This window comes from Lissotriton vulgaris, chromosome 1_1, assembly GCF_964263255.1.
Source record: "Lissotriton vulgaris chromosome 1_1, aLisVul1.2, whole genome shotgun sequence".
In the NCBI taxonomy this organism is placed as follows: Eukaryota; Metazoa; Chordata; class Amphibia; order Caudata; family Salamandridae; genus Lissotriton; species Lissotriton vulgaris.
In genome coordinates this window covers 1,565,776,806-1,565,803,153 of record NC_141685.1, presented here as the reverse complement: position 1 = coordinate 1,565,803,153, position 26,348 = coordinate 1,565,776,806, and the positions used below count along the sequence as shown (strand labels likewise).

The 26,348-nt window shown below is 42.4% G+C and overlaps 1 protein-coding gene across 8 annotated transcripts in view; it reads left to right on the top strand.

Moving 5' to 3' along the window:
* The window catches only part of NAP1L1 (nucleosome assembly protein 1 like 1), a 47,997-nt gene that overhangs the window by 16,327 nt on the left and 5,322 nt on the right, over positions 1-26,348 (top strand). Inside the window, exons 7-16 of one of the 8 annotated variants that reach the window (XR_015295279.1) lie at positions 935-1,060; positions 2,010-2,081; positions 3,134-3,273; positions 4,965-5,110; positions 5,191-5,210; positions 7,682-7,801; positions 10,069-10,101; positions 11,114-11,164; positions 11,398-11,426; positions 12,910-12,959. Coding sequence is in view for 6 of the 8 variants with exons in the window: in XM_086918055.1 (XP_086774181.1) it covers positions 932-1,060; positions 2,010-2,081; positions 3,134-3,273; positions 4,965-5,110; positions 5,191-5,210; positions 7,682-7,801; positions 10,069-10,101; positions 11,114-11,164; positions 11,398-11,403 (717 nt within the window). In the remaining 2 variants the exon portion in view is untranslated. Of the gene's footprint in view, positions 1-931; positions 1,061-2,009; positions 2,082-3,133; positions 3,274-4,964; positions 5,111-5,190; positions 5,211-7,681; positions 7,802-10,068; positions 10,102-11,113; positions 11,165-11,397; positions 11,427-12,909; positions 12,960-26,348 lie in introns of all 8 variants that reach the window. The other 7 variants (XR_015295278.1, XM_086918057.1, XM_086918060.1 and 4 more) reach the window with 7 other exon arrangements.

Genomic DNA, 26,348 nt, shown 5'->3' with positions numbered 1-26,348 from the left:
TCACCTCCAAATAGATTACAGAAAATGAACGTATGAATCGACTCCTGGTTGCACGGGGAAATTGTATGTCTGTAGTAAAAATGTATTGTAAATGTCAGTCATAATCCAGTTAATCCATCAATATTTGAACTAGATCTTGATTCCATGTAACCCAGCATGTTGGTGCAGCTTTTGCTGAATGGAGTTTAAGAGGGTAGCTATCACATGACTGTATCCGGCTCATGTGATAAGTGGCTGTAAATTTGTCGTAATCACTGATTAGTCGTATTGTAATCAAAAACTTTATTCGATACATAAAATGAATCATAAGTATGCTGATTAGTCAATCATAAGCCTTATGGATTTTTTGTCAGCCAAATGTGCGTGAAAGTGAGTCTGCGCACGCATCTCCTGTTTCTAAATTGCATGCACGTATGTGGGAGGAGGAAAGGCTTTAGTCCCATTACCAATTCTCGTCTGTGTGTGGAAAGGTGATTCTCTGCATGCTTGCCAGTTGATCCTGCATGGTTTTAGGGAGGCTGGGAAATGTGGTCCTTCCTGCCACACCTGCGCTGTATTGCCACTGAGGGCTGTTAAATTCAATGTGACCTGCATCAGCAAAGCTAACCTCTATGGCAGATCTGAAAGGGCAGCGTTAGGTGGGGTAACGCAGTTGCCCTTCGGTCTCCCTTGGGTAAATTGTAAAAATCTACTCACTAGAGAACTTCTTTGCGGCGTTCTCAAATGTTATAAACGCTATACTTTAAAATCTAACTGGATAAGGGGCAGTCTCCGCAGCTAGTCCTTTGTCAAGTGAATCAAATGGTCCCTGTGAATTCTCATGCTTTATTAGTTGGTCTCAATGCAATATTCTCAATTGGATATTAAAAATATCCTAACCTAGTGGTACAGTTCCATTGTTCAGCGAAGCTAATATATTCATTTCATCAAGGAGGAAATGAAGGAGAAAGCGAAAATTGAAGAGGAAAAGAAAGATGAAGAGAAAGAGGATCCCAAGGGTATTCCAGAATTCTGGCTGACCGTGTTCAAAAACGTTGACCTGTTAAGTGACATGATTCAGGTATGTAGTGCCATTACACAAATTATTTTTCAACATGAGTAAAATCTAGATTTGCAATGGACTATTGTGTGTAATACTATATTAGGCAATGAGCTATTGATTGTAATACTTTTATTCACCCCGACCCACGGAAATATTACCATTTCAGTTTGAAGTTTGTCTGATTTCTTAATGCTTCTGACTAGTACAGGGGACCCATTGTCACATTTTAATCCTTGATGTAGTTTAATAGTACCTGGTGAATAGGATTTAGGGTTACCTGTTGGCAGACAGGCATTTGGGCTATTGCAGTGTTAATTTCACTTTCAGAACATCTTCGCTGAACTTAGATTGGAGTGATTGAAGTGGATATTGGTGGATATAGAACACTTCTGTTTACACCCGGGAAGTGTAGTGGAACCAAGATAATCTAAGCTTATTCTGAAAATAAACGAGTGCACCCACTTGATAGAAAAATGATTTCTTGTCTAATACACTTGCAAACATGTGACTTGATACCAATTGTATAAGGTTGCATTTTGAATCTTCCCATTGGTGTGTAGTGCCAATTGTAGGCAATCAGTATGTGTTAAATAGACCGGTTAGTCTAGCACTGTTAATTATTGCACGCGCTTTGAAGTCTTAAATTGCTAACTACATGACCGTGTCTGAAGCATTAAGGTGCAAAAGTGCTCCTGTAGTGTTTTCTGCAGCCATTAATTGCACAATTCACTACAGCCTTTTATGTGTGGTCAGAATTCCTACATTGTTTTTTAAAAGCTAGAGTTGAAAGTTATTTTGTGGGATGCCCAGTTCAAATGTGAATACCTGCTTAAGTATACAGCTATAGCCAGGGTGTCCTCCTTTGTAAAGCGAGTTTCATTTAAATAAACTTTCTTGTCAGTAGTCAACTTTACTTGGTGTTGGCTTCTCACGTTATACAGTAATTTTCTACTCTTTTATTTTAAAGGAACACGATGAACCCATTTTGAAACATTTAAAAGATATCAAAGTTAAATTCTCAGACGCTGGTCAACCCATGGTAAGTTTGTAGTTCAAGGTTTCAAACGTAATTTTGTCGAACATTTTTTTACATCGACTTCCTTTTTACTGGTGCTTCTTGAACCGTCTTGTTGCTGTACTAATTCATAATTGAACACACTAAGACTATTCCTACTGCCTAATCTGTGGGGGACAACTGTTCCTGACTGGTAAAGCATCGCCAATCCTAGGTGTATGGTTGGACCAGAGACCATTTCCTTGCAACTGTTGAAGATCTATTCAGCTGGGAGCGTATTTTGTCAAAAGCCTTTATCGACTGGCAGCTCCAGTCTCCAGGGGCTTGACATTTATTAGAAATGGGGACCAGTAAGCAAACCACATTGGAAGCGCATTTTGTCTCTTGCTCTGGGGTTCCAGTGATTGCTGGGGCATGCCAGTCTAGTGATGTACACGAAGCTTCGGATTTAAGTTGTATGGGTATATTTTCGAACTGGCATCTTGGTGATGGTATGGACTTCACTACTTGAGATGTCCATCTTCTCTTCGCCCCCCTCACATTAGGCTTTAGAAAATGAAATAAGTGGAGTGCTGCTAAAATATCTTTTTAGTGCTGATGACTTATTCTTGCGCACTTATGCTAATGGTAACATGGAAGTGGTGTAACTTTTTTGGGCACACTAAGTTGAGGTTCATACTTACTCTTGTGACACTGCATGATTTTATTAAAGTTCTTCTCGGCTTGGGGTCTCGAATGAGACACCATTTTGTTTAAATTTTAAGTAGGGTTTCTTAACCATCAGTTGAAATGTCATTTAGTTTCATGAATCCCTACTTTAACAAGTTTTAACCTGATCTGTTCTAATTTTTTACCACCGATAACAGCAAAAGCAGTAATAGGGTGAAGGAATTGCCCTCCTTATGTGCTCTGAAAATGCTGAATTCTAAAATGCAGAAGTTGTTTTTTGTGCGAAGGTTCGGTTCATGTGAATCCTCTGACCCAATTACTTCAGTAATTGGCTGTTTAGGATTCCATTTACATTTGTCTGCAAGAATGTGTACGGTATGGACTAAAGACCTTTTTTTTTTCCCCAGAGCTTCACACTAGAGTTTTACTTTGAATCAAATGAGTTCTTCACAAATGAAATCTTGACAAAATCCTACAAAATGAGGTCTGAGCCTGATGAATCTGATCCCTTTTCCTTTGATGGGCCAGAAATTATGGGCTGTACAGGGTGAGCATATACTTTTTTTAAATCAGACTTGCTACCTTTCAGACTAAAGTGTGATTTAAAACCTATACAATGCGGCTTTTGTATCTTTTATAAACTAAGTCTGAAGTGGGATTGGCTTGGTGGTTTCTTAGCGAATTTTTAGGTCTGTTGGCCAAAGCATGTTTTTACTAAAATACAGATTTATATGGGGCGGTCTTCCAGCCCTCTTCCATATCTGTCGCTCATTTTTCTTGCACCCACTCCAGCATGCAACATGGGGCACCCACTCCAGCATGCAACATAGGGCAGTTGGTCAGGTCACTTTAGCCGATTGTCTAACTTCACCACAAGTGAAACATTATGCTCTTTCTCAGTAACTAAATCACTTGCAAAGTAGTTCCAAGTGCTGGGGATTAACCAAGAATCTGTGCTTTTTGAAACTAGTGTTTTTTGCTTATAACCAATTTATTTTACATTGGTCCCAACTGCTTCTTTAACTATTATTCAAAAACCATGTCCAAACCAGCATGGACAAGGGCAGGAGGCTGGGAGTAAACACCAGACCTATTGGCTTTATCGTATTTTTTTGCCCCACTTAGTGATCTATGACTGCCAACACATGAAATGCAGATTTTTCTGCGAACAGAAGGCTATTGTCCCTAGTTGTATCTAGTTTTTGTAAACTGATCTAATATGCACTCTTTGGTAAGCTCTTTGGCTGTATTGGTACTCTCACCTGTAACCTAATTACTTTGCTAAACTGATAGCTGCATTTCATCCTGATATTTCCCACACTTGAGGTTCTGAAGGACTTTAATGGGGTGGGGGGTGTAATGTGATCAACCCTTAACTCCGACGCTCATGACGAGCTCATGGTGTACACCTCCATACACTCATGACGAGCTGAGCTCGTCATGAACAATGGGATTCAACATAAATCAGCACAGGAGGAAAATAACACTAGCATCGATGGTTTTTTTAAGATGGGAACTTTCACATGTGTCTTTGATTGGAATCTTTTTGTTAGCCCCTCAGTTTGGATTGTTTAACACTAATATTTTAAACAGTGGCTTATGCTCTGGCTTGATGCGCTTTTTAAAATTGGTTAAATCAACCTAAAGTTATTGTCTTCTATCTCCTGAAAGGCATTCACAGTTCAATACCTAGGACACTTATCAGTCTTGAGGGACTGGTTTTCTGTCCAAAATACCCACTTTAGCCAGTTTCCTGAAGCGCTGAAGAACAGACCAACCTTCTCAACATCTGCCTGCAGCAGTAGTGTCGAATGTATGCACTGTTTCAACAGCAATCCTAACCAAATTAACTGTAGCATATACAGTGATACTTAAGCTTAGTACTACTGTCTGCACCTCAAACATTTCAAATTATGCTACTGGGGGTGGGAGGTTACCAAAACGCAAACTAGGCCTTCAAGTGCTACACTTATGCTATCAGGGGTAATTATACATGTTAAACTGGATCACTTATCGCTCCAGTAAACTATGCCAAACCACTGCCTAGAAAGGAGTTTTTTTTTAGACACGGGTATTAAGTGACCCATGCTTACTTTGTCAGGCTTCTCTCAAAACCCAGCTATTGCCCAAAAGGTAATTCAGTGATGCATGACTGACTTCATTCCACTACTTTAAACAATGCCAAAGTCAAAATTCTGATTTAGAAGCCCTATCTGAATGTTTCCTTTGTACATCTAGGTGCCAAATAGACTGGAAGAAAGGAAAAAATGTAACTTTGAAAACTATCAAGAAGAAACAGAAGCATAAGGGGCGTGGCACAGTTAGAACTGTTACAAAGACTGTACCAAATGATTCATTCTTCAACTTCTTCACTCCTCCAGAAGGTAACCTATGGAGTCTTTAACTTGTTCACATCTTTACCTACACAAATTTGGATACTGATACTCTATATTTTGTTTTACAGTTCCAGAAAGTGGCGAACTGGTAAGTAACATCTTAAACCTAGGAAGTTGCAGTTTGTCTAAAACCTTAACATTTGAATTGTAAATATTAATTTATTAAAATGGCTGGCTTGTCCTACAAATAACACACCTACGTATGTTTACCATTTCTTTCGGAATTCCCTCAGCTGGTGCTAACTGCAGTCTCATCCTGTCCCTGCCAATGTTGTAATGGTAGTCCCACCACATGAAAAGGAAAATAGACTGTCCTCTTAAGCACACACATTAGGATTCACGTTTGATACTCAATCGCCCCTGGGCTTGCCTTTCAGGGTGTTTCCCAGTGACCTTGCCACTTCTCTTGAATTCTTAAGAGGTGCTAGAAATCCGTATACCAATTGGATGTTTGTAGAGTCTTAAGTAGAACACAGGGGTGGCCTATTTTGATAACAAATAAAACCTTTTCCAAATCAAAGAGTACAGTTTTACTTATCCGGAAGAAGCGGAACAAAAGGGGATGAAGACGGAGCGCTTAAGCAAATCACTCACCCCCAGTCAACTGATCTGGGTTTAATCCATCACCATTCTTTAGCTCACTCAGCCACCCCAGTTCAGACATGGCCATATGTAAATCAGTCTGACCCTGTACCTCATGAGAACAGTCCAGCCCAAACTGCCAAGCCGGTAGATTGTTTCCTGTCCAGGGAAGGCATGGCTTGGCAGTTCGGGCTGGACTGTGAGTTTGTTTCAGATGCTCCATCCATCACCACCCCCTTTTGTACTGCTTTGTTCGCCATAAGTGTGGCAGGGTATACTCAGACGTGAGTCCCTTGCTCACTTTGCCACTGGATTCAAGCAAGCCAGGCTGAAGACTGCTGTAATGCCAGAAACCGGTCCTCTGTAGCTTGTTTCCGGTCCAGAGAAGGCATGGCTTTGCAGGTCGGGCTGGACTGTTCCCATGAGGCACAGGTTCAGACTGATTTCCATATGGCCATGTCTGAACTGGGGTGGCAGAGTGGGCTAAAGAACGGTGATGGATTAAACCCAGATCTGTTGACTGGGTGTGAGTTTGTTTCAGATGCTCCGTCCATCACCACCCCCTTTTGTACCGCTAAGAAATTGAATAACCAGCCCCTTGGAGAATAAATGGACTTGGACTAGCAGGGAAGGGGACTCTATGTAGATAAAATCCACTCATCGCTGTGCTATTTGGGCTATTCACACTTGTGTTAAAGCAAACCCAAGGATTTGTTCAAGGGGTACCTTTTTAGATCTTCAGCTTAGTTCACAACCTTAATCCTCTTCAGTTAACAATGTTATGTATTGGTCTTTGGTGTAGGGAACCATTGTTCTGTTTACTTTTTGTAAAGTATCACAATGTGGCTTGTATATACTTTTACATATGCAAGAACAGGCTATTTTGTATAATAAGATGTAATGAAATTGAATAAGAAAAATATTACATGATCACACAGGACTAATGTGCTGTTTGTGTATTGAAGTAAGTACTCGATAGCCTTTGGGGGGGGGGGGGGCGCATGTGGTGGTCTGTCCTGATTGATCAACCCCCCCCCCCCCCTCCCCCCTCCCAACACACTCCGCTTTACAGTATCAAACCCTATTTGGTGTTTATAGTTTGCTCCACTAAGGGCATTAGGAAGCTTGGTGGCTTGTAAACTAGGCGCCATTAAGGCCAGTTTCTTTGCATCCAAACACATTCCAATGTGAATTTTGTATATTATGTTCTGTTGAACAAAATGTTGCCATGTAACACAACACATTAAGTGAGCAGCAAAGCCTCCATTTCTGCATGACCAAGTGGGCCATTAGGTGAGGTTTGTAGGATGGTGGAAATGGAAGTCTACTGCTTTCTCTGGCATTTCCGTTCATACGATTCTGGAGCTTAAACTGTTGTCTGCAAAACTGCACTTAAATACATTTGTCTAATCTCATCAGAGGTGGAGCTCTGAAAGCCTCTGTGGTATTTGAAGTATCTGCTTTCTATTCTAGAAAAATAAGTTTTGCTCATAGTTCTACATGGTGTGGAATATTTGAAAACTAGTTGCTCGTTCCCCTGGATTCTTGGTTGGCAAGGCATTTTTTATTGGTGATTCCTAAAGGACATCACTTCCAAAATAGCTGTTCACCAGCAGGTACCAATAAAAGCCCTGATGGAATAGTGAAGTTGGTGACTTAAAGTAATTGGCTCCCGTGTCCCTTAATTTCCTATGTGTTGAAAGGCAGTCTAGGCTACAAGTTTAAACTTATTCTATTTTTATGTAAGTGGAAGTAATTTCCTGTTGAAATGGTGTACACAACAGGTGAATTGTGAAATTGGCTGCGATTGCTGTTAAAGTGCACTTAAAATACAGGTTACTATTTAGTTAACAAACTCATAAAAAATGTCCAGTGCAAGGTGCAGCAGTTGGTAATGTTTTGGTTATGCACATGCCTGCATTTTAATAATGTGGAATGGTTGGAAGTATGCCACACTACTTTTATCCCGTTTTGCAGGATGACGATGCAGAAGCAATCCTTGCTGCAGATTTTGAAATTGGTCACTTTCTAAGGGAGCGTATTGTCCCACGATCGGTGTTGTACTTCACTGGTGAAGCTATAGAAGATGACGATGATGTAAGTAAATAACATCCAGTTTCCTGTACCTCTGGAAAAGGTTTTGATTTGGGTGCTTATTGGGGTGGGGTGGTTATTACCTCAGCCTATGGCTTGAGTTATTATGCTTGGTGACCTTAAATGGTCTTGCTTCAAACTGCTCATTTGAAGATGGGCAGCAAGGCATTTAGGGACAGAGTGAAAAGTTTTTTTTGTTTTTGTTGCATTTTTCTTTCTAGCTGGATTACTCCTTTGTGTTATATGCAGCTGATGCAGTAGTAGTCCTCAGTCATTTTAGTTTGTCAACCACTACCTGTGATCTTGATAGTCCAGGGCTTTTTGCGGGTGTTTTATGTCCCCCTTATAACTGTTCAGAGCGCAGAACTAAATGGCAATCTGTATTAACTGCATGGTAGTCGGCACATTTTCCCCTCTTGTGATGCAGTGGACTCCAGGCATTTAGTACCGCAAGCCTCTGGAAAAGGGTTTTGTGCCACAACTAACCTCAAAGGAAAGTTCAGTCTGTGTACCACTATTAATGCCTGAATATTTAACAGACCCCCTTCACTGTCTGTAGGCATTCACCATCTAGCAGTCGTGCCTTTAAATAGCTTTCAGTCATGTCAAATAGTTCACCTGTCGAAGGCTGACTAAGAGGTCTCAAGGCAAAGCTCTAGAGTGGCCCACATCCTTTCTGACAATTTCAGATTATGGAACCCGCCTGTCTAAAACTATGCCAGCAAAATGTGTGGTCCCACAGGGTTTGTCTCGGTCCCACATTTTTCAAAGTCTATATGCACCCATTGGCAGATACTAGTCTGGGCGGTCTCATCTCGGATCCTGGAGACACACCTGGTCTCCTTTGCAAATGGCCCAAACTTGAAACTTCATCAATGAGTGCCCTGTCTTGTGTCAAATTGTATGGCCAACTTTTGCCTAAAATTAAATTGTGACAGAGTTGATCCTGGCAAATAACTATTTCCCCAGGCCTGTTTAGCTGGCCAAAGGACGTGGGAAATCCTACTGTTCACAAACCCTCCATAAAGAGTCTGGGTATGTGGCTTGACCAAGAACCAACAATAGACTATCAAGCCAATAAATCAGCAGTCGCATGATTTGGTTTTCTCGGAATGATCCGAAAAATCATTGGGCTTATCCCGGAACACCTTGAAAATTGATTCCCTGGTGGCGTCCCACCTTGATTATGGCAACTCCCATCTGGGCTCACCAAAATGTCACAAATAGCCAGGTCGTACAAAATGCAGCAGCGGCTAGGTTATTGCTCAGAACCCAAGACACAAATCGGTAAAAGCATCCCTGCAACTGCTCCACTGGTTGCTCATTGATGCCAAGATAAAGTTGAATCACTTTGCCTGGCTCAAAGCAATGAACATCAATGGCCCCTCGGAAAATCAGACCTAATATCTGCATATATTCCTACAAGATGCCGTAGGTCTGCATATGAGTCTTATGAGCACTTCCAGAACTAAGAGCAAGATGAGGAGGAAGATCGTTCTCACACCTGGTCCTGTTGTGGAACTCCAAGCCTTGGGAACAGACTGCTCGATGAGAAGCCCAGCCACATACAATCAGGCCCTTTCCGGGGCTGCACCAAGAATTTGGAATTCACTCCCGCCCCAATTCGAAAAATTCCAACCCATGCACACTTTTAAATGGAGGCCAAAACTTTCCTTCTGGGCAAATTCCTCTACTAACTCCCATCACAATCACCTCAGTGACTTTGTGCTACCCTCCTGTAGGATCACTGTCTGGATGACACCCACCTGGCACCTCTAGACATCCTACCCTGTATCTGAGACCACCCGTCTCTTGAAAAATGTATCTACCTGTTTTATCCTAACTGTCTGATCCCAAATGTATCTACCCCTCCTAAGTCCCTTGTATACTACTTGTCATGCCTGTAAAGCGCTCTGATACCCTTACGGGTCTGGTTCGTGCTCTATAAAACACCAAAAATAAGCCTGTAGCCCATTTAGTACCAGTTAACTTAAGATGGATGGTTCAAACCAGGACTATATTTTGGGGTCTTCAGCCTTAATGAAGCCTAACTTTTCTCAGGTCCAGGCTTTCCTTTTTTCCTCTATGAATTATATTTCTTGTATGATTTCTCAAGAACTTGCTTTGGGTTGGGGGTGCTGAAAGATTAAAGTCCCACTACTAGACTGGCTGTTAAACTAGGTCATAAGAATACATTTATGTGCTGTAATGTGTTCCTGTGTAAACCTTTTGTTCAGCAAGGCGGTTCCTAATTTCATTTTTTTTTTTAGTATGATGAAGAAGGCGAAGAAGCAGATGATGAGGTATTATTCCTATGTCTATTGTATTACTGGTGTATAGAGCGTGGGGGGGGGGTTAAAATGCTTTTCTATTGGGTAACTGGAGGCTAGCGATTTGGGCCACAAACTAGGCAATCTGTTTTAATAATGAGGGGTATTCAGTGACTAGAATAAAATCTTAAATGTATTTATGTTAACGTTTAATTAACTTAACTACTGCTCAGCAGTGACTTCCATTGAGCTGCATAGGTTTTGTTAAAACCTAATCGTACAGGTCTAGCAAGCATAGCTGTCTGCAAATGGTGGTCCCCTAAGAATGCTGTATTAAGGCCTGACTGCCCTACTGAACCTACAGAGGATGTAATACAGCCTCCTTTAGCAAAGTAGTCTTGTAAAGAATATTCCATGTTCTGGTTTGTGAGTCATGTGAATTGGTTCATTTCCTGTCTTGCCTTGGAAATAATTGAACAATACCTGTATTGCTGCTAGTGGGCCAAGTATCTGTTTTCCTGTAATGCCAGGCGGCTGACAGCCTATAGTTATCTGCAGTCCACTATTGGGCCTAGTTTTAATACCATTTATCGAGTCACCCCTAGCAGCATTGGAGGGAATACTTGGCGTTGGAGAGTACTCTTTACTAGCTTATGGAGTTTGCTTTTAAGCTTTGACTCATGCCTGAAGCTTCTGTCCTGGTTGAAGGATTCCTCTTTGGCTTCTACCTATCGGCCAAAACCTATCACGTTTAGGATAGACTTATGGAATATGAGGAGCAGTAGCAAATCACCCTCCCAGATGGTCCTGCCCACAGAACCCACTAATCTAAAATACAGAGAATGAGCAGATGGTACTGGGCAGTTGAAACGTCTGAGGTAAAACCCTTAAACAACGGACTGTGGATAGTCCTTTAAGTGCTTTCTGGCAGGTTTTACTTCAGGAAAGTATTTACGTTTGTTTCTTTTGTTCCCCCCCTTAGTGGTATCCGAAATGTTCTCATGGTGTTGTTGAATCCTTGCTTAATGCCCATCTTTTTTGACAGGAGGGTGAGGAGGAAGCTGATGAAGAAAATGATCCAGATTACGAGCCCAAGGTAAATGGTCTTTTTTATTCTCAGTTGGATTCGGAGTTTTAAGCTTACAGTTTGATTGTGCACTTTGTCAATGTGACTCAACTATTTAGTATCAATAAGAGAATCCGTCCATTTTAATATTAAAAACAGGCCAGTTTGGATACTAAATAACAATCTTTGCTAATTTGCTGTGTCTAATTTGTAAGCATGTTTCTTCCTTCATACATCCGTTCCTCTTCGTTTTTCCTCACTAGGTTTAAATCTTGTAGAAATCTTGTCCTGGGTAGGTAACACTTGCCATTTTTAACACTGCATTAACACACTAACTGTCTTGGGTGTTAGTCTGCACAGCATACCACTAATCTTTAACCTGAGCAAGAGATTGCTATTGTGTATCCTTTTTGTATGAAGCAAATGTTGGTTTGATTATTTGTAATAAGGAACTGCACTGATGATAAACCTACAGATAATTCTTGGAAATCAGTTTGTTAGTCATGCATATTGGACTTTTATATTTAACCCACCTACTGAAAATATTTCTGGTTACTGGCGCACATTGTTTTTCATTCAAGCAGTGAATATTTTTTTAAGACCAAACATGGGTGGAATCCTCTACTAAAGGCCATGCACTCGCCAGGCTTTTTTTGCTCCTACCCCCCTAAAAATGTTTTTGGGGGGGGGGGGAATTTTTACTCCGCAGCTCCTAAAAGACAACCAGACCCACTCCTGTGCTTCTCTACTAATTGTCCCCTGGTGGTCAAGGTCCCGATGGTCATGCAGCCTAACACAAAATTAAAGAGGGAGGTGCATGCCCCCTCCTTGGACATTTGTAAATCCTGGGAATTGCCACCTCCCTAGGGCTATTTTCTTTGTAATGAGGGGCTCCCCCCCCCCAAACCAGGCCCTGGGACCACCTCCCCTGGGCCAAATTCTATTAATTTTAAATGGGTGGAGTTGCATGTGGCCCACCCTCCCAGGCTGCTCCCTGCCCTGAGGACCGCTACCCACCTAGGACAGTATCCTGCTGTATAGCATAGCGGTTTGCTGTGGCTTGATGGGTGATTTGACGGCTCCAGCCAAGTCACAGCAAACACCACTTCCAGCAAGCGAGTGGAGCAATGCTTTCTGTTGTCGGAAGCCGATCTTTTGTATGGTTCCCAATGTAGGCTCCCACACTAGGTGGGGTGCAGTCAGTGACTGCAGGCGCCTTGATGCTCTCCTTGCAGTCCCATAGCACACTGGGGGCACATAGAACAAAGTGCTCTCCCCAGGCTGCCTGTCCCTCATTTTTTTCGAGTTGAAGCTCCACTTCCATAAAGCACTAATCTTTACTTTGTGCACATGGCCAAGGCAAAGCAAGTGTGTTCCACCATTGTTATCTGTAATCTGTCTACATCCTTGCTTTTTTTGAGCACAAGGGGTTCCTTGTCTGAGAGCGGAGTCAATGGTTTTCTTAAATGCCTTGAATAATTCCTATAATCCATAGCACCCCTAGCAAACCAACAACCGCTCTCCGACCCATAGCGCTACTCACAGACCCACACAGGCACTCTCACCCAGTTTAAAAGGTTGGGAAATGCAATTAAAAAATAACCTTCAATTTAGTGATGTCACAGACTGTCATGAGTGATAGAGGTCCGAAGCAGCGCATTGCAGTGGCGTAAGTTAGTTGACTCCGGTAACTAGAACTGCTGAATTACTCTGGTTATGTATGAGTAAAATTTGAGGCTAACTAACGTCCCTGTAACTTTTTTCTTTCTTTCCAGTGAATGTATGCCAGATTTAGCAGCATTGATCCAAGTTCACTACGTCAAAGGTGGGAGGGGTGAATGCTTTCAGGAGTGATTTGTGCTGTGAGACTTAGTGTAGACCAGCTCGTTTGAGGATGGGGTAAGGTTGGTGGGGGGAGAGAACCGATTTGGAGAGTTCTACACCTACTTTTTGCTGAGACTTCAGCGTTGAACACTTGCCTTGTGTTGACCGGTTTATTATGTTTCTGTTAATAATTTTAGTCTAATTGTTTTAACCAATTTTTTCCTTATTCATGATCTTGTAGTACAAACATTTTTGTATTTACTTTTTTCTAACTCCTAATCTTTCCAACATCTTTTTTTTCGGTCTCCGACACCTTTGTTTCCTAGTTTTTAGATCCTCTGAAAAACCAGGAGGCAGAGGGATTGCTCATCCTAGATTTAGAGGCACTGACTGGGGCTAGTAGATTAACAGATTTCAACCAACATGTATAGCAGACTACTGCTATATCATCCTGTGAATTTTCTGGTACAGACTCCTGTAGGATTGAAAGGGCGCTGGTTGCCATTTGAGACACTATTACTCAGATTCGCAATCTAGACCAAATAAAATGGGGCTATGGCCTGTCCAGGTGAGGAACACTAATACTGCCTAAGGCAGTATTAATGAAAATACCATTGGTGTCCTGCTTGGTGAGTGGGACCCTTTACCATCTGAGGCCCATAACTGACACCTGTAGCAGTACCATCGTCCTATTACCTCTAGATGAAAGTCTGTCTCAAAGGATGATTACTACTCTATGGTATTCAAAAGATGAAGTCTAATCCTGAAATGGCAGACCTTTTCCTCTTCTATTCAGCATCCCACTAAAGCTGCAGAGTAGTGAGGGAGGTCTTGTTCGTTTCGGTTAAAAACAAAATAAACACTATTAGAACAGTGGAATTGAATACAATGGAGTGCTCCATGCTTCTACGGGCCAGTTAACACCTGCCAAGCAACATTCCAATGTTGCTTTTGACCACCGCTTTTGCTGTGAACAAAGGCCTCTGGGAGCCAGATGGGATTTAAACCTTGTTGGACTCCAAGAGGCCTTTGTTTTATTTGTTAGAACATTCTGCCCTCTAGTGGCAGATTGTTCTAATAGCCTTTAGTAACTGGGCTATACCGGCCATTAAAGTCACACTCCCTTGTTAAAGGCCCTCCTTCGGCTTGCTCCTTTAACGCTGGAGCAGGTCTTTATTGGCCGGTATAGCCCTCTACAGCGGGCTATAAAGCTATAATATGGTAGGTGCAAGTATTGTTAGTTTACAGTATGTTTGAAATGAGCATTTCCTCCAACAATACTGATACAATTTCACTTTCTCAAGTATCTTTCGGTCAACCATTGCTTTCCTAAGCAGATTTTCCTTACCATATGTCCTATAAACTTGTCTGCTAATACAGATAAAAATTATACTAACCTGTCGTTACACTCCACTTGAGCCCATAGTTTGGTTTGAGAATCTTGTGGCAGTTCTCTGCTTCACTTTCAGTGAAGTGATTTTATTTTTATTAACCTAAATTTGCTGTTTTGAATTTATATCTTCGATGAAACTGATGTTGGGTCACTTGAACCAAATGCACCAGCATCATTAAAACCTTGCTCTAAGATATTACAATTTTAGGCATGTCCCTTTACCTATTACTCTATTATTCCTGAAGCAGCCTCTGAGGTAAAGTTAGCTTGTGGAATTTGGTGACAGAAGTGGGCCAAAAAATTCATAAACCAGACTAAATTATATGAATCACAAATTCATGCCTTAGAGTGCTATTGAAGAGGAAGCGCTTCAGTAAGTGCCAAGATTGAACATTGGTTCGAAATAAAAGTAAAAACCAATCTAGTAAAAATGTTTTCTTAAAACAAAGATGAGCTGATTTTGTTTGTGTATACTGCTCCTAGTAGAAAATTGATTCGCACACTACTGAGACTAGGGTATTAACAACCTGGGCTGGTATTAGAGCTTGCCAAGTCTCCTTTTAAAAAAAAATTTTTTTACATTTTATTTGCAAGGGAAAAACAGCGCATACAAATCGGGTTTCAGAAGTTACAAAGTAAATACATTCATCAAGGAGTACAATGCTGACTAAGCCTTTACCTAAATCCACTCCGTAATAGGGGCCCATATATTTTCTCCCATAAGTTTTATATATAGCCAATTCCAAATTATACATACAGAAGTCTTTCATGCCAACTAATAAAAGAAGGCGGCTCAGGATTGATCCAGTCTTTAGTGATACACGCCCGTATTACAGCCATTTAATTAAACGGGAAACATTTTGTAGCCTTGGCTGATCAATAATTCCAGACCTACACCCAGTCAGTACTAACTCACCAGTTGTACGCCCCAAAATCTTGACCAAAAACCTTTCAATACGCAAAAGAAATCGCAAAGTCTAGGGCATAAAAAAACATATGGAGCGCGTCCGCGGCATATAAGCAGCACCTGTTACATTTTGCACCTATGGTCCAACTCAATTTAGAAACCCTACTTGGTGTAGTATAAATCGTGTATGGCCATGAAGTATTGTGAGCGCATCCTCTCTGTAATAAGAACTCGGTTGGCCAACGTTCCAGATTCCAGAATATTAACTTCAGATATCCCAAGTTTAATTGCCCATTTACAGTTTTCCAGATCATCCGGAAATTATTGAATCAAGCAGGAATAATATAGGCCAATTGGTATCTTTTTCAACATATATTCAATAAGAGGAATTCTAATCATTTGATGTTCAGATACTGAGTTTAAGGGCTGTAAAAAGAAACTAAATGTCCCTCTTTAAACAGATCCCCTAAACAATAAATTCCTTTAGTCTTTCACCTAGTCGCGGTTTGGTCGCGAAAGATATGGGGTAATCTGATGCGGTAGAAGGAGTATGTTTAATTTCAAAATCCCCATGTGAAGCCTAATCAGTTTCCAAACTATATAAGCAGTTGTTAGAATCTTGAATTTAGGTTTCTTGAAATAGCTGGGTTCAATTATCTTCAACAAACATCCCTTTATCTCTTCACCCATCGCCAACTCGTAAATAGATGGCGTATTACACATTGGAATTTGAGCTTTATCACCAACAAATGGACTGAAATTGTAAAGCAGCATAGTAAAAAAACAGGGAATACTCCACCCACCTCGCTTTTTAGGGAGAATCTTCTTTTTATGAGCTCTACGTTGTTGGTAGTTCCACTAATCTTGAAGTTACCCTTTTTTTTTTATTTTTTATTTTTTAGTAATATCAAAGGAAATTCAATGGGAATTGTACGAAACATATATAAAAATTTAGGTAATATCAACATTTGTAGGACATTAGCTCGACTATACAAGGATAGGTGAAGATGATCTACTCTTTGTAATCGGACTGGTTTTTACCAGTGTGGGGTTGAAGCTTAATTCTGGGATTTTGGAGACCGAAAGTGATATCTTGATTCCCAAGTATGTAACTTCAGGAACGGTTACTATAGTGGTAGGAAGGTTACCACCAACGTATAAAGTCTGAGTTCTGGATAGATTCAGCTTGTATCCTGAGAAGGATCCAAACTGTCGCTAAGTCACTAATGGCAGGAATTGCAGTTTCTAAGTTTTGGATAGATTCAGCTTGTATCCTGAGAAGGATCCAAACTGTCGCTAAGTCACTAATGGCAGGAATTGCTGTTTCTATCTGTTGTAACTACGACTAGGTCGTCTGCGTAGGCTAAGGCTCGATAATCTGTTTTGGCTAAATGAATTAGTTTAATGTTTACAGCCAAGTTTTTATAGCCAAGTTTAAACTATTTAAGAAGGGGTCTATATAAAAAGCAAAGAGTAGGGGTGAGCACTGACACCCTTGCTGTGTACCGTGATTAATCTGAAACAAAGATGATGTTTGGCCACCCAACCGTATAGACTCTGTGGGAGAGTGATACATAGTTTTCAAAGCAGTTAAGATACCTGGGCCGAATCCCTTACTAGTCCAAGAATCCCACATGTATGCCCAGGTAACCCTGCTGAATACTTTCTCTGCATCCAATGGGGTTAACCAATAGTAGAGCCAGTTGCCTGAGCCCAATCCAAAAATATAATTAAACGGCGTATATGATCCGCCCTGTCTCTTGAGGGAATAATCCAGTGTTGAAATTTTGAGACCAATGGTGTGATAATACTGGTCAGGCTTGAGGCCAGGATCTTAGAATAAACCTTACTATCCGCATTAATTAGTGCTATGGGCCTAAAGGAAGATGGTAGCAAAGGGCGATTTGTCTTAAGAAAAACAGTGATGGAAGACTGCCATGATGGTGGTGCCTTCCCCTTTTGGGCTTCCAAAAAGGGTAGTCAGTCTTTTTTTTTTTTTTGTAAGAACAGTATGAAATTCTAAAAAATTCCAGAGGGATAGCATCTGGTCCACAGCTTTGCCTGAAGCGAATGACCGATTGCTCTATTTCTTCCCAAGTAATTGGGGCGTCTAATTGTGCAGACTGAGGTGTCAAGATGATATTGAGTAAGGCTTCACTGAACTCAGCTACCCTTCCTTCAATACTACCAATATCCTGTGCATAATTTACGATAAAAGTCACAGAAGACCCCCAGTATTTCCAAAGGAGTATCATATAATTGGCCGGAGTCATCCATGATTTTATCTATCCTTGCCGAAACCTCCTGTCGCAATCTCTTCGCTAGCAGTCTCTCAGAGTTCTCTCCCACCTCGTAAACTTCGGATCTGAAGGCAGCAATTTGTTGAGCTAGATCTGTGGCAAACTTTGATATATTACTTTCTGAATAGCTAATTTTTTTTAAATTAAATCTGTATTTAACTTTCTACTGCAGGCCGTCATCAACAATTTCAATATCTCGCAGTTTACCCAGATAAATATCTGCTGTCTTTCGCATTTCCCATTGGTGAATTGAGTAAGCGTTTCACCCCTAACCCCAGATTTAAAAGCATCCCACACCATCTCAATTGATGCTGAACCTTGATTAATTAAAAAAAAAACTCGGGGATCCACTTCCCCATATATTCAATGTAAAGGGGATCAAGTAATAGTTTCCGCTCGAAAGTGCAAGGCCTCGGAGGTGAGCTAGGGTTATCTAAATCAAAAATAGGGTTGTGGTCTGAGATTACTTTGGGGAGAATTTCAAACCTAATTGTCAGTTTTATAAATCCCGCTGTTACAAAGTAAAGACGAAAATGTCTGATGCGGGGCAGAATAGAAAGTACTCCCCGGATCACCACCTCCCTTTAAATAACCTATGTCCACCAACCCAAATTCATCGATAATCCCTTTAATAGCTTTGAATACATTTTTCTTCTTACCACCATATATATAATTACTAGAGATGTCAAATTGCCCATCCAAATGCAGATTAAAATCCCCACATAGAATTAGAGGAGACGGCCACAACGCTAATTCTATACTTGACTGATTCAGCATGTCCATATCATCTGAGTTAAGGCCATAGATAGTACAGATAGTCAAAACTGTAGCTTCAAGCCGTAATTCACTAATTACCCACCGACCCAAGGGATCCTCTTTAACACGTATGCTTGTACTCGCTCATACCTTATTATTATCGCCACTCCTCTTATTGTTGTACCCTGTCGCGCAGCCAATTAATTCAAGACCTAGATCTTTAAACCAATTCCTATTCTTCCAGGCTAGGAGTTTCTTGAATACACGAGGTAAACTGTGTTCAGGATTTGAGCCATAATGCCCCTTTTCTCCTATCATTTAGGCCACAGATATTCCATGAACATATTATAAATCTACCCATTTTAAAGACTGATTATACGAGATCTCACAAAAAATATTTAAATTTACCAATAAAGCAATTAAAGGACCTGATTTGACAAGATCACATTTGTACTGTTCAAAATATTACTTTACTGGTTTTCCTTGCCCCACCCACCAAACCCCCCCTCCCCTGAGAGCCCATCCAACCCACCCTGCAGTCCACCCAAAATAGACCGGGACTGACAAGTCCCCATAGTTGATGGAGCGAGAAGCTGACTGCCCCCAACTGAGAAGCAAGTAAAAATACCTAGAGAAGCAACATTTTTTAACCTCATTACTATAGCCATGAATGTGAAGAGAACATCATTACCATTTGTTCTATTTGCTAAGATAAGGACCAGACCATAAACTATTGTAGCTAGATAGTTTTTAGCTGCTATCTCTGAAACCAATACATTTTCTCTTTATAAAAAAACCTTTAACTTGGAAGGATTTAACAAAAAAGCTCCCTTAGCTTGAAACTGGGGTAGCAACTGTCTGAGATGCCAACGCTGTTGGGACTGTTGCCTGGCAATCAGGGCGAACAAAACTCTAAGCACTTTCCCTTTCTCTTTGGATCAGGTCTAGCTAAATCATATAGAATTTCTCGTAGAAGAAAATTATTTAAGCAAATCAAAACTGCTCTAGGTTTCTCTTCAGTAGAATTACTGGCAGTACGTTTATGAAAGGGAAATCGATACTCTTTGCAATTCGCGCTCCTAGTCCCATTGAGTTAAGTCAGGAAATGCTTCTGAGAATAACTCTTAAACAAACTGCAGAATATTACTCCCCTTGGAATCTTCAGGAATACTTAAGACTCTAAGGTTATTTCTTCTTCCTCTGTTCTCCAAGTCAATTAACTTCCAGTTAATATAATCTCTAAGGGCAGCGTCTGGAAATCGGCGGAAAATCCACGAAGTGCTGTGGGGCAGACAAAACGCAGGTAAGTTTGTCACGTCTGCTGAAGCCGCTGACAACTAAGTATATCGCTCAGCATCCCTCGGTGATTATGAGCACCTCAGGAGTCGTTTTTAAGAGTTTTCTTTTCAAAGTTATAAAGTCAGATATAGGCGGGTGGTATGCCTGTAAGGAGCAGCAGAGAGCCTGTCTCACTCGGACAACGCTGCGTCCGCCATCTTGCCTCCGCTCAGAGCTTGCCAAGTCTCATGCAAGAAATGTGATCCAGGCATTATCCCATTATGTGCAGCCTGGACTATCTGGCGCAGTTGTTGCTTTAGATGGCTGCCCTCTTATGTAATTGTATGTGTATGAATCTAGTACAGCTCTGAAAGGCATGCTGTATTAGAGTATGGACTTGAAGCCCTGCCCACACTCTGCCCATATTCTTCATTGGCTTGTCATTGCCCTTGGTAAATGCTGGCTTCTGATTCATTAAAAGGTTTTAGTCCCTGCTTAGTCCAGCCTTTCTTCATTTGTAACATCCCATGAGTAATGGATCTTTTACGTCTGTCTACTGTTATTTACAGCCTGTGGGCATTTTCTATAATGAGCGTCTCCTACTCAAACATGAACTGCTTTCCTGCAACGGCACCCACTTTGCTTGCAACACTTGCAGGATGCTACTTTCGCAATGTCTGCCACGTCTTCTCTGTAATGTCCGCAGCTAACACGCTCTGCTGAATTTGGAAACTTGCTCTCTGTAGGCTGGAAATTTTGTCGGTGTTTGATGGAGTTGTCACTGACTAGGACAGACTCTCCTGGCCCATGCAGCTTCTCATGTTTCCCAGTCCTTTGCTTGCTTGTCTAGGCAGATCATGAGTAGCACTGTGGTACCTCGCTTCTTCTCCCTTATCAGAGGCACTGCTGGTCAAGGCATGAACTAGATGGGGAAAGAAACACGGAGGGGTGCCATGGCCTCCAGGCCCGCTGCCACCCACCACAATGTCAGGCTGGATGGGCCCATGCTAGGCTGGAGCCTAGCCAATCTCGTTTGCACTTCTCCCTCTGTCCAGCTACCCCCACTCACCTACTGTGATCTCGGCAAGGCACCCTCTCCCCACACACTGGCACTCCATAACACAGGTCCTGCTGACTCCAGGTGCCTGAGCCTCCACTGTCTCAGCCCTCTAGGCCGCCCAAAGCATCAACCAGTCCTGCAGATCTTGTGGATCCCCACAGCTCATCACTGGCCATGCCCCACTGTCACTTTGGAGGGAGCTCGACTAGCAAACACCCAGTTGGGGCAGGAATACGGGTCTCTTATACAGAGCCATACTAATATGTCCGTTATCTTTTCATAGCTGTTTATGCCGCCCTCCTCTAGAAATCATAACTGATGAATCGAAGTCTTTTGAAATCTAATGCAAGGCATGGCCATTAAGTCTCATGCCTGCAATCAAGGATCCATGTAGTCCCTGTATTTTGAACCATTTTGGTGGTGCTTAGTACTTGTACGATTACATAATCCGAAGTGCGCAGTTACTCCTTCTTAAAAGAATGTAATGCTTTGAGGAATGATTGGTCTGGCCAATCTACTTTCCAAAATTCCATACACATTTAAGCTTGGGAAGAAAATGTTGGTATCCAATAGCCATACATTTTGGCTACTAATCCATGTTGTAGGAGCTCAAATTGCCTCATAGTTCACTACCATATGATAATGTGGGAGTCAGTTTTGCCCTGAGGATTTTAAGTTGGGGGTTCAGTGGTGTGCTCTTAATTATTTTGACAGTTGAAAAGGCAACATTGAGTGACCTGGCTATAATTTCTAACTTGTGGTGATAGAAAGAGCCCCTGTTAATGATGGTAACCCTAATATATTTGTATGTTCATTTGCAAGCAGCTTCCCATTTATGCTCTCAACATTTTTTTTTTTTTATCCTCTCACAGATTTTCAGCACTGGTTGATGTCCAGCCTGTTTCCAGAAGTAAAACAAGCATTTGGAATGGGATGGGTCTCGCATTGCCAAGTGTTTAAGCTATTAGCATTGCAAATTACCATGGCTTTTATTGGTTTTAAAAACAAAAACCTAATTAAAAGACCTTGTCATTTACAATGCCAATAGCTCGAACTCTCATAAACCCAACCTATTGCAAATGCTTGTTTGAGTTGGCTATAACACTGTGTACAGGTACAACCCATAATATTACATTTAACCCGTTAACAGCGGTGAACATTGCAGTGCAGGGGTTCTAAAGGGTGGGTGGAGCAGCGTCGGCCAACGGTCGTGCGCAGCATCAGGGAGGGAGTGCTCCTGTTGGGCGATGGGAGCACGGAACAGGTTAATGACCTATTAAGTCTTTCCCTATCTTGCATATCAAGTATGTATTGGTTGTCTTAACTTGGACTTAAAGACTAGTGTATCCTTAAACATGTATCTATAATTACACTGCAGAGGAAGTTTTGACTAGAAAAGTATTGAACAGTTTACATTACTTGAGCAAATTTAATTAAACTAAGCATAGCAGTCAAACACTATCATATGAAATCTCTTTGAACAAAACAGCAGAAAAATTGCGAGATTGATGGCAATGTTAGAGCTTGAAACACAATGAGACATGGCTATATCTGCAGAAGGAAAACACACGTAATGTAGTACACCTTGCACTTAAGATTTATCCAATTGTCTACCCCTAGCCTTGGTATTGATGTATTCTCGTCCCATATCAAGCAAACCAGCCTGCTGCAGTAGGTTCTTTCTATGGTCTTTGAGCCCCCTTGTGTGTCTACCAGAACCGGTAGTTTCGGGCTAGGGTAGAACTAGCATTGATCAGTTGCTTATTTGCAGCTTAATTCGATTAGTGACATCCTGGTTTGTTTGGAGTCCAGCCTACTTTGCCTTAATAGGCTTAACAATCGCTCAGCATTTTGCTTGAGGACTGCCTAGAATTTGCCAGCATTCGTGTCTTTTTATAGTTTGCATGGTTTGCATTTCCTAAGCTATCAATCCCCTAAGCTATCCATCTTCAGAAGTCATGTTTTATATAGAGGCTGTTAACATTTCGTTTTTCAGTGCGTACTCCAACGTGCTACAGAAGCCTTGAGCGCCACTCCTAGAATCTTATAGGATGACTTTCTGGCACACCACTAAATTAAAGCATTCTTGAGCTACAGGTGTGTACCTGCTTTTGCTGCACATGGAGCATGCTTGGCTTGTACAAACAAGGTCAACACTTTAACCTCTGCACCCAATTGTGGCCACAGGTGCAAAGATTATTAAAGGGGCACTCTGCTCTCCAGAAATGTGAATGCTTGGTTAATGTGCCTTCTGAAAGGTAGGTCGTGTCTTGTGTACAACTACTCTGCCTATAATTGAGCTGCCACCAAGTCTGCTGTAGGCTTGTGGGTACCCTGGGTTGTAGGACGTTGTCAGTCTGCCCGTTAAATAATGCAGTTCATGCTCAATTTATTTTTATGTAGCCTTTAACTAGACCTAGTCTATTTTGGCATATTTAAGGTTGCTGAATAGTTAAAGGTAATGCTACCTCAAAAGATGGACTAAGCAAAGTTCAAGATTATGTTTGCAATCCGCCAGAACCAGCTGCCCAACTCGAATGGGATGATTGACAGCAGATGAAAGTACCGTAAATCTTAGATCAGCGGATGTGCTGCATTAACTAGGCACATTTAATAGCCTGATTTTAAAGGGATTCGGTCAAATCTGAACTGCCCCATACCAGCTTTTTCTTATTGCTATTGGTGGTCATCCTAACAAGTAAAATCTCTATATACTGGATCCTAGAACGTAACTTCAAGAATTTTAAAATGTTTACTAATTAACGAACATCCCAATTATGCAGAATTTGTTTTACCTTGCTGCATAACGTTTGGTGCCACACTGCTTAGTGGGGAAAGTGCAGGAATGTTCCTGAAAAGTACACCACATTTGTTGAAAGACTTGTTAAGAGAATGAAACTACACTATCCCCTCAGAACCAGCAGGATGACTTCTAGGCAGTTTGTTTTTTGGTGCAAGGAAGATCTTGACCGAAGGTCTTTTCTTTAAAGATTTCTGTCTGGAGACACTAGCTGCTTCACACTATTTTCCTTCTTGACTTTCACGTGTTTAATACCTGAAGCTTGCATGCTGTCTTACTGTGGAGGGAATGTGCCCAGAAATATCTACTGATTTTTTTGGGGGGGGGGGCGGGGCTCTACTTATTACATTAGACTGACATTTGCAGGATGTTTTACCTGAGATTAAGGGTCGGGATGGTGTTTGCCCGAAGGGTGAAATTGGCAGTTTAGCTTCAACATCCGCCTTGGAGGGAAAGTGTATCCACATGCTCTCCCACCCATGACACTTGCTTTCACCCCTGTAGAAGGTGAGTGGGCAGAATTTAAGTTAGTGGTGCTCAGTCTAGACTACTATTAGAGCGTTGTTCAAGGCAATCATGTATCTAAATGTCAAAACATTTGGAGTAGTATGGTTTGAGGCAACCTGGGAGCAGGTGGCAGTCGTTCAGTCGTCCTTAAGCTGCTTTCTTGACTTCTTCATGCACTTCGAAACGGACAGCCTAGACTGATAGAGGCCCTAATGTCAGGAGGGTAGTGTCAAGGCAATCACTTCTGTATGTCTCTGCATAGGTTTCAGCCTCCAGCACTTAACACCAGTGGGTCAGCTGCCTTTACCTCGTCAAAGATGTTGCAGTTGCCAAAAATGGCTGTGGGCAGCTGGTTTTTTAGGTCTCGCCTGTCGAAGCGCATGCGCATCGAGCTTGCGAGACTATGGGGGCTTAAACAGTGTTTAACCAACTTGCAAGGAATCGTGGCGATTCCTTGCAGTGCCCGTGAAATTAAAGCTCAATGCGCATGCGCATTGAGCTTAAAAGCGCGTGCACATGCCCCCGGCCGCCTGCCTTGCATGTATTTTCCCTCAGACGCACTCCTCCCACACCCCCGCTCCGCCCCCTCCCCTGCCTGCCGTGTTGCATTTCTTTAGTTCCCTCAGCCGCACTCCAGGCCCCTGCTGCTTTCACACCCTCTCCCCGCTCCGCCCCCTCCCCTGCCCGCCGTGTCGCATTTCTCCTCTCCCTCCCCTGCCCGCCGTGTCGCATTTCTCCTCCCCCTCCCCTGCCTTCCCTCAGGCTTGTTTTTTTTTTTTACTCCGCCCCCTCCCTTTTCCCCGGAGTCACTGACCAGAGGACTCTTCACCATGTCTTCACCTCTATGAACAAGGTACTGTTTTAAAAAATATATTTTACGGCACTGCTTGTATTAAGGAGGATTAGACACCAAATTACTGCTAATCCTTCCAATTTATGAATAAAAATGCCTTTGCGTTACTCCAATTTATACTTTTTTCTTGTTATTTACAGATCTATCTCAGATCGGTAAATCTTAAAATAAAAAATATAAATCGCAGCGTGCGTTTTTGACAATGCCGTACATCACAATCAAATGAATACAAGACTTTGACAGAGCAAGTCTGTCTCAAAGGCAAGGCCTCTTGATTTTGCCCATGCTTTTCTCTTTTGCATTGATGAGTACTCTCGCATTGATGAGTACTCTCCGCTGTGAGTAGGCACATGCGCAGTCCCGCTCCACCCTACCTCTGTGTGCCCCTTCCTGCCTTCACTCTGGTAGCACAGCTGCCCCGAGGCTGAGTTAATGTGGCCCTGGGTCTGCCAAGGACTTTGATCTCCTTTAATGAACCCTCCCCAGCAGGACGTTCACTTCCTCCTCCCTGTGAACGGAGCCCCTCCAGCCGGACCAGAACGAGGGAGGTGATCCTCGACAGACCAAGGCCCCCTGGGAGCACCCTCAGCACAGCCCTAGACCGAGAATGAGCCCTCCAACACATTGCATCGTGTCCTCTCCAGCATAGACTGAGGCAACCCAACATCTCCTTAGTACAGATTGAGGCTGGCCCTTTTTTCGTGTCCATTGGAGCTCATGTGGCACCCTCCCCCACCCCCCAGATAAAGCAGGAGCTGATGCAGTAAGTGCACTCAGAGGCGGAGTTCACATGGAATACCCCCACACAGGCAGAGCGCACTTTACACTGATGCTCACCCACTTTTCAGCCAGACCGAGCTGAGGTTGTAAACACCCTACCCCCTCATGGGCACAGACTGAGCTTATGTGGCCGTCTGAGCTGTGCTAGCTCACCTGCATGGATTTCTGGCAAACTTTGCCTGTGGTTCTGTGGTTTATTCCTAGCTCTGCTCTCTCCACGTGTCCCTGCCAAGGTGTGAGGCCCGGCCTACAGCATGGACCTGCCTCTGTCTCCCGTGTCTGTGTGGCTTGTGTTACTGTGAGCTCTGCAGACAGTGCTGTCCTTCATGGCTCCCGCACATGAACATATTACAAATAGTTCTATGCGCATCTCTTTACCCATGTGTCAGTGGGACTTTCTGCATGGTGGCAATGCACATGCTTGACAACCTCCATACTGGTCACCATCCCCTTCCCTGCATGCTGTAGCCCTCCTCATCAAGGGCTTGAAGAAATATGGTGCATTATCTCCCCAACCACCCTCCTCCATGGAACTTCACACGCGCCCCATGCCAGCCTGCACCATCTTCTAAACCAGCTGCATCATCAAAGAAGCCATCACGGTCAGCACCCTTGCCTAGCTGGTTGACGAGCTCACCACCTCCAGTGGCTCTCTGCACTACACTTCTCCTTCACACCCAGGCAGGACCTGAAACAAAATCCCCATGTCCTTCAGGACTGTCCGTACAATTCTTCAATTTAGGAAAGAGCGAAGGA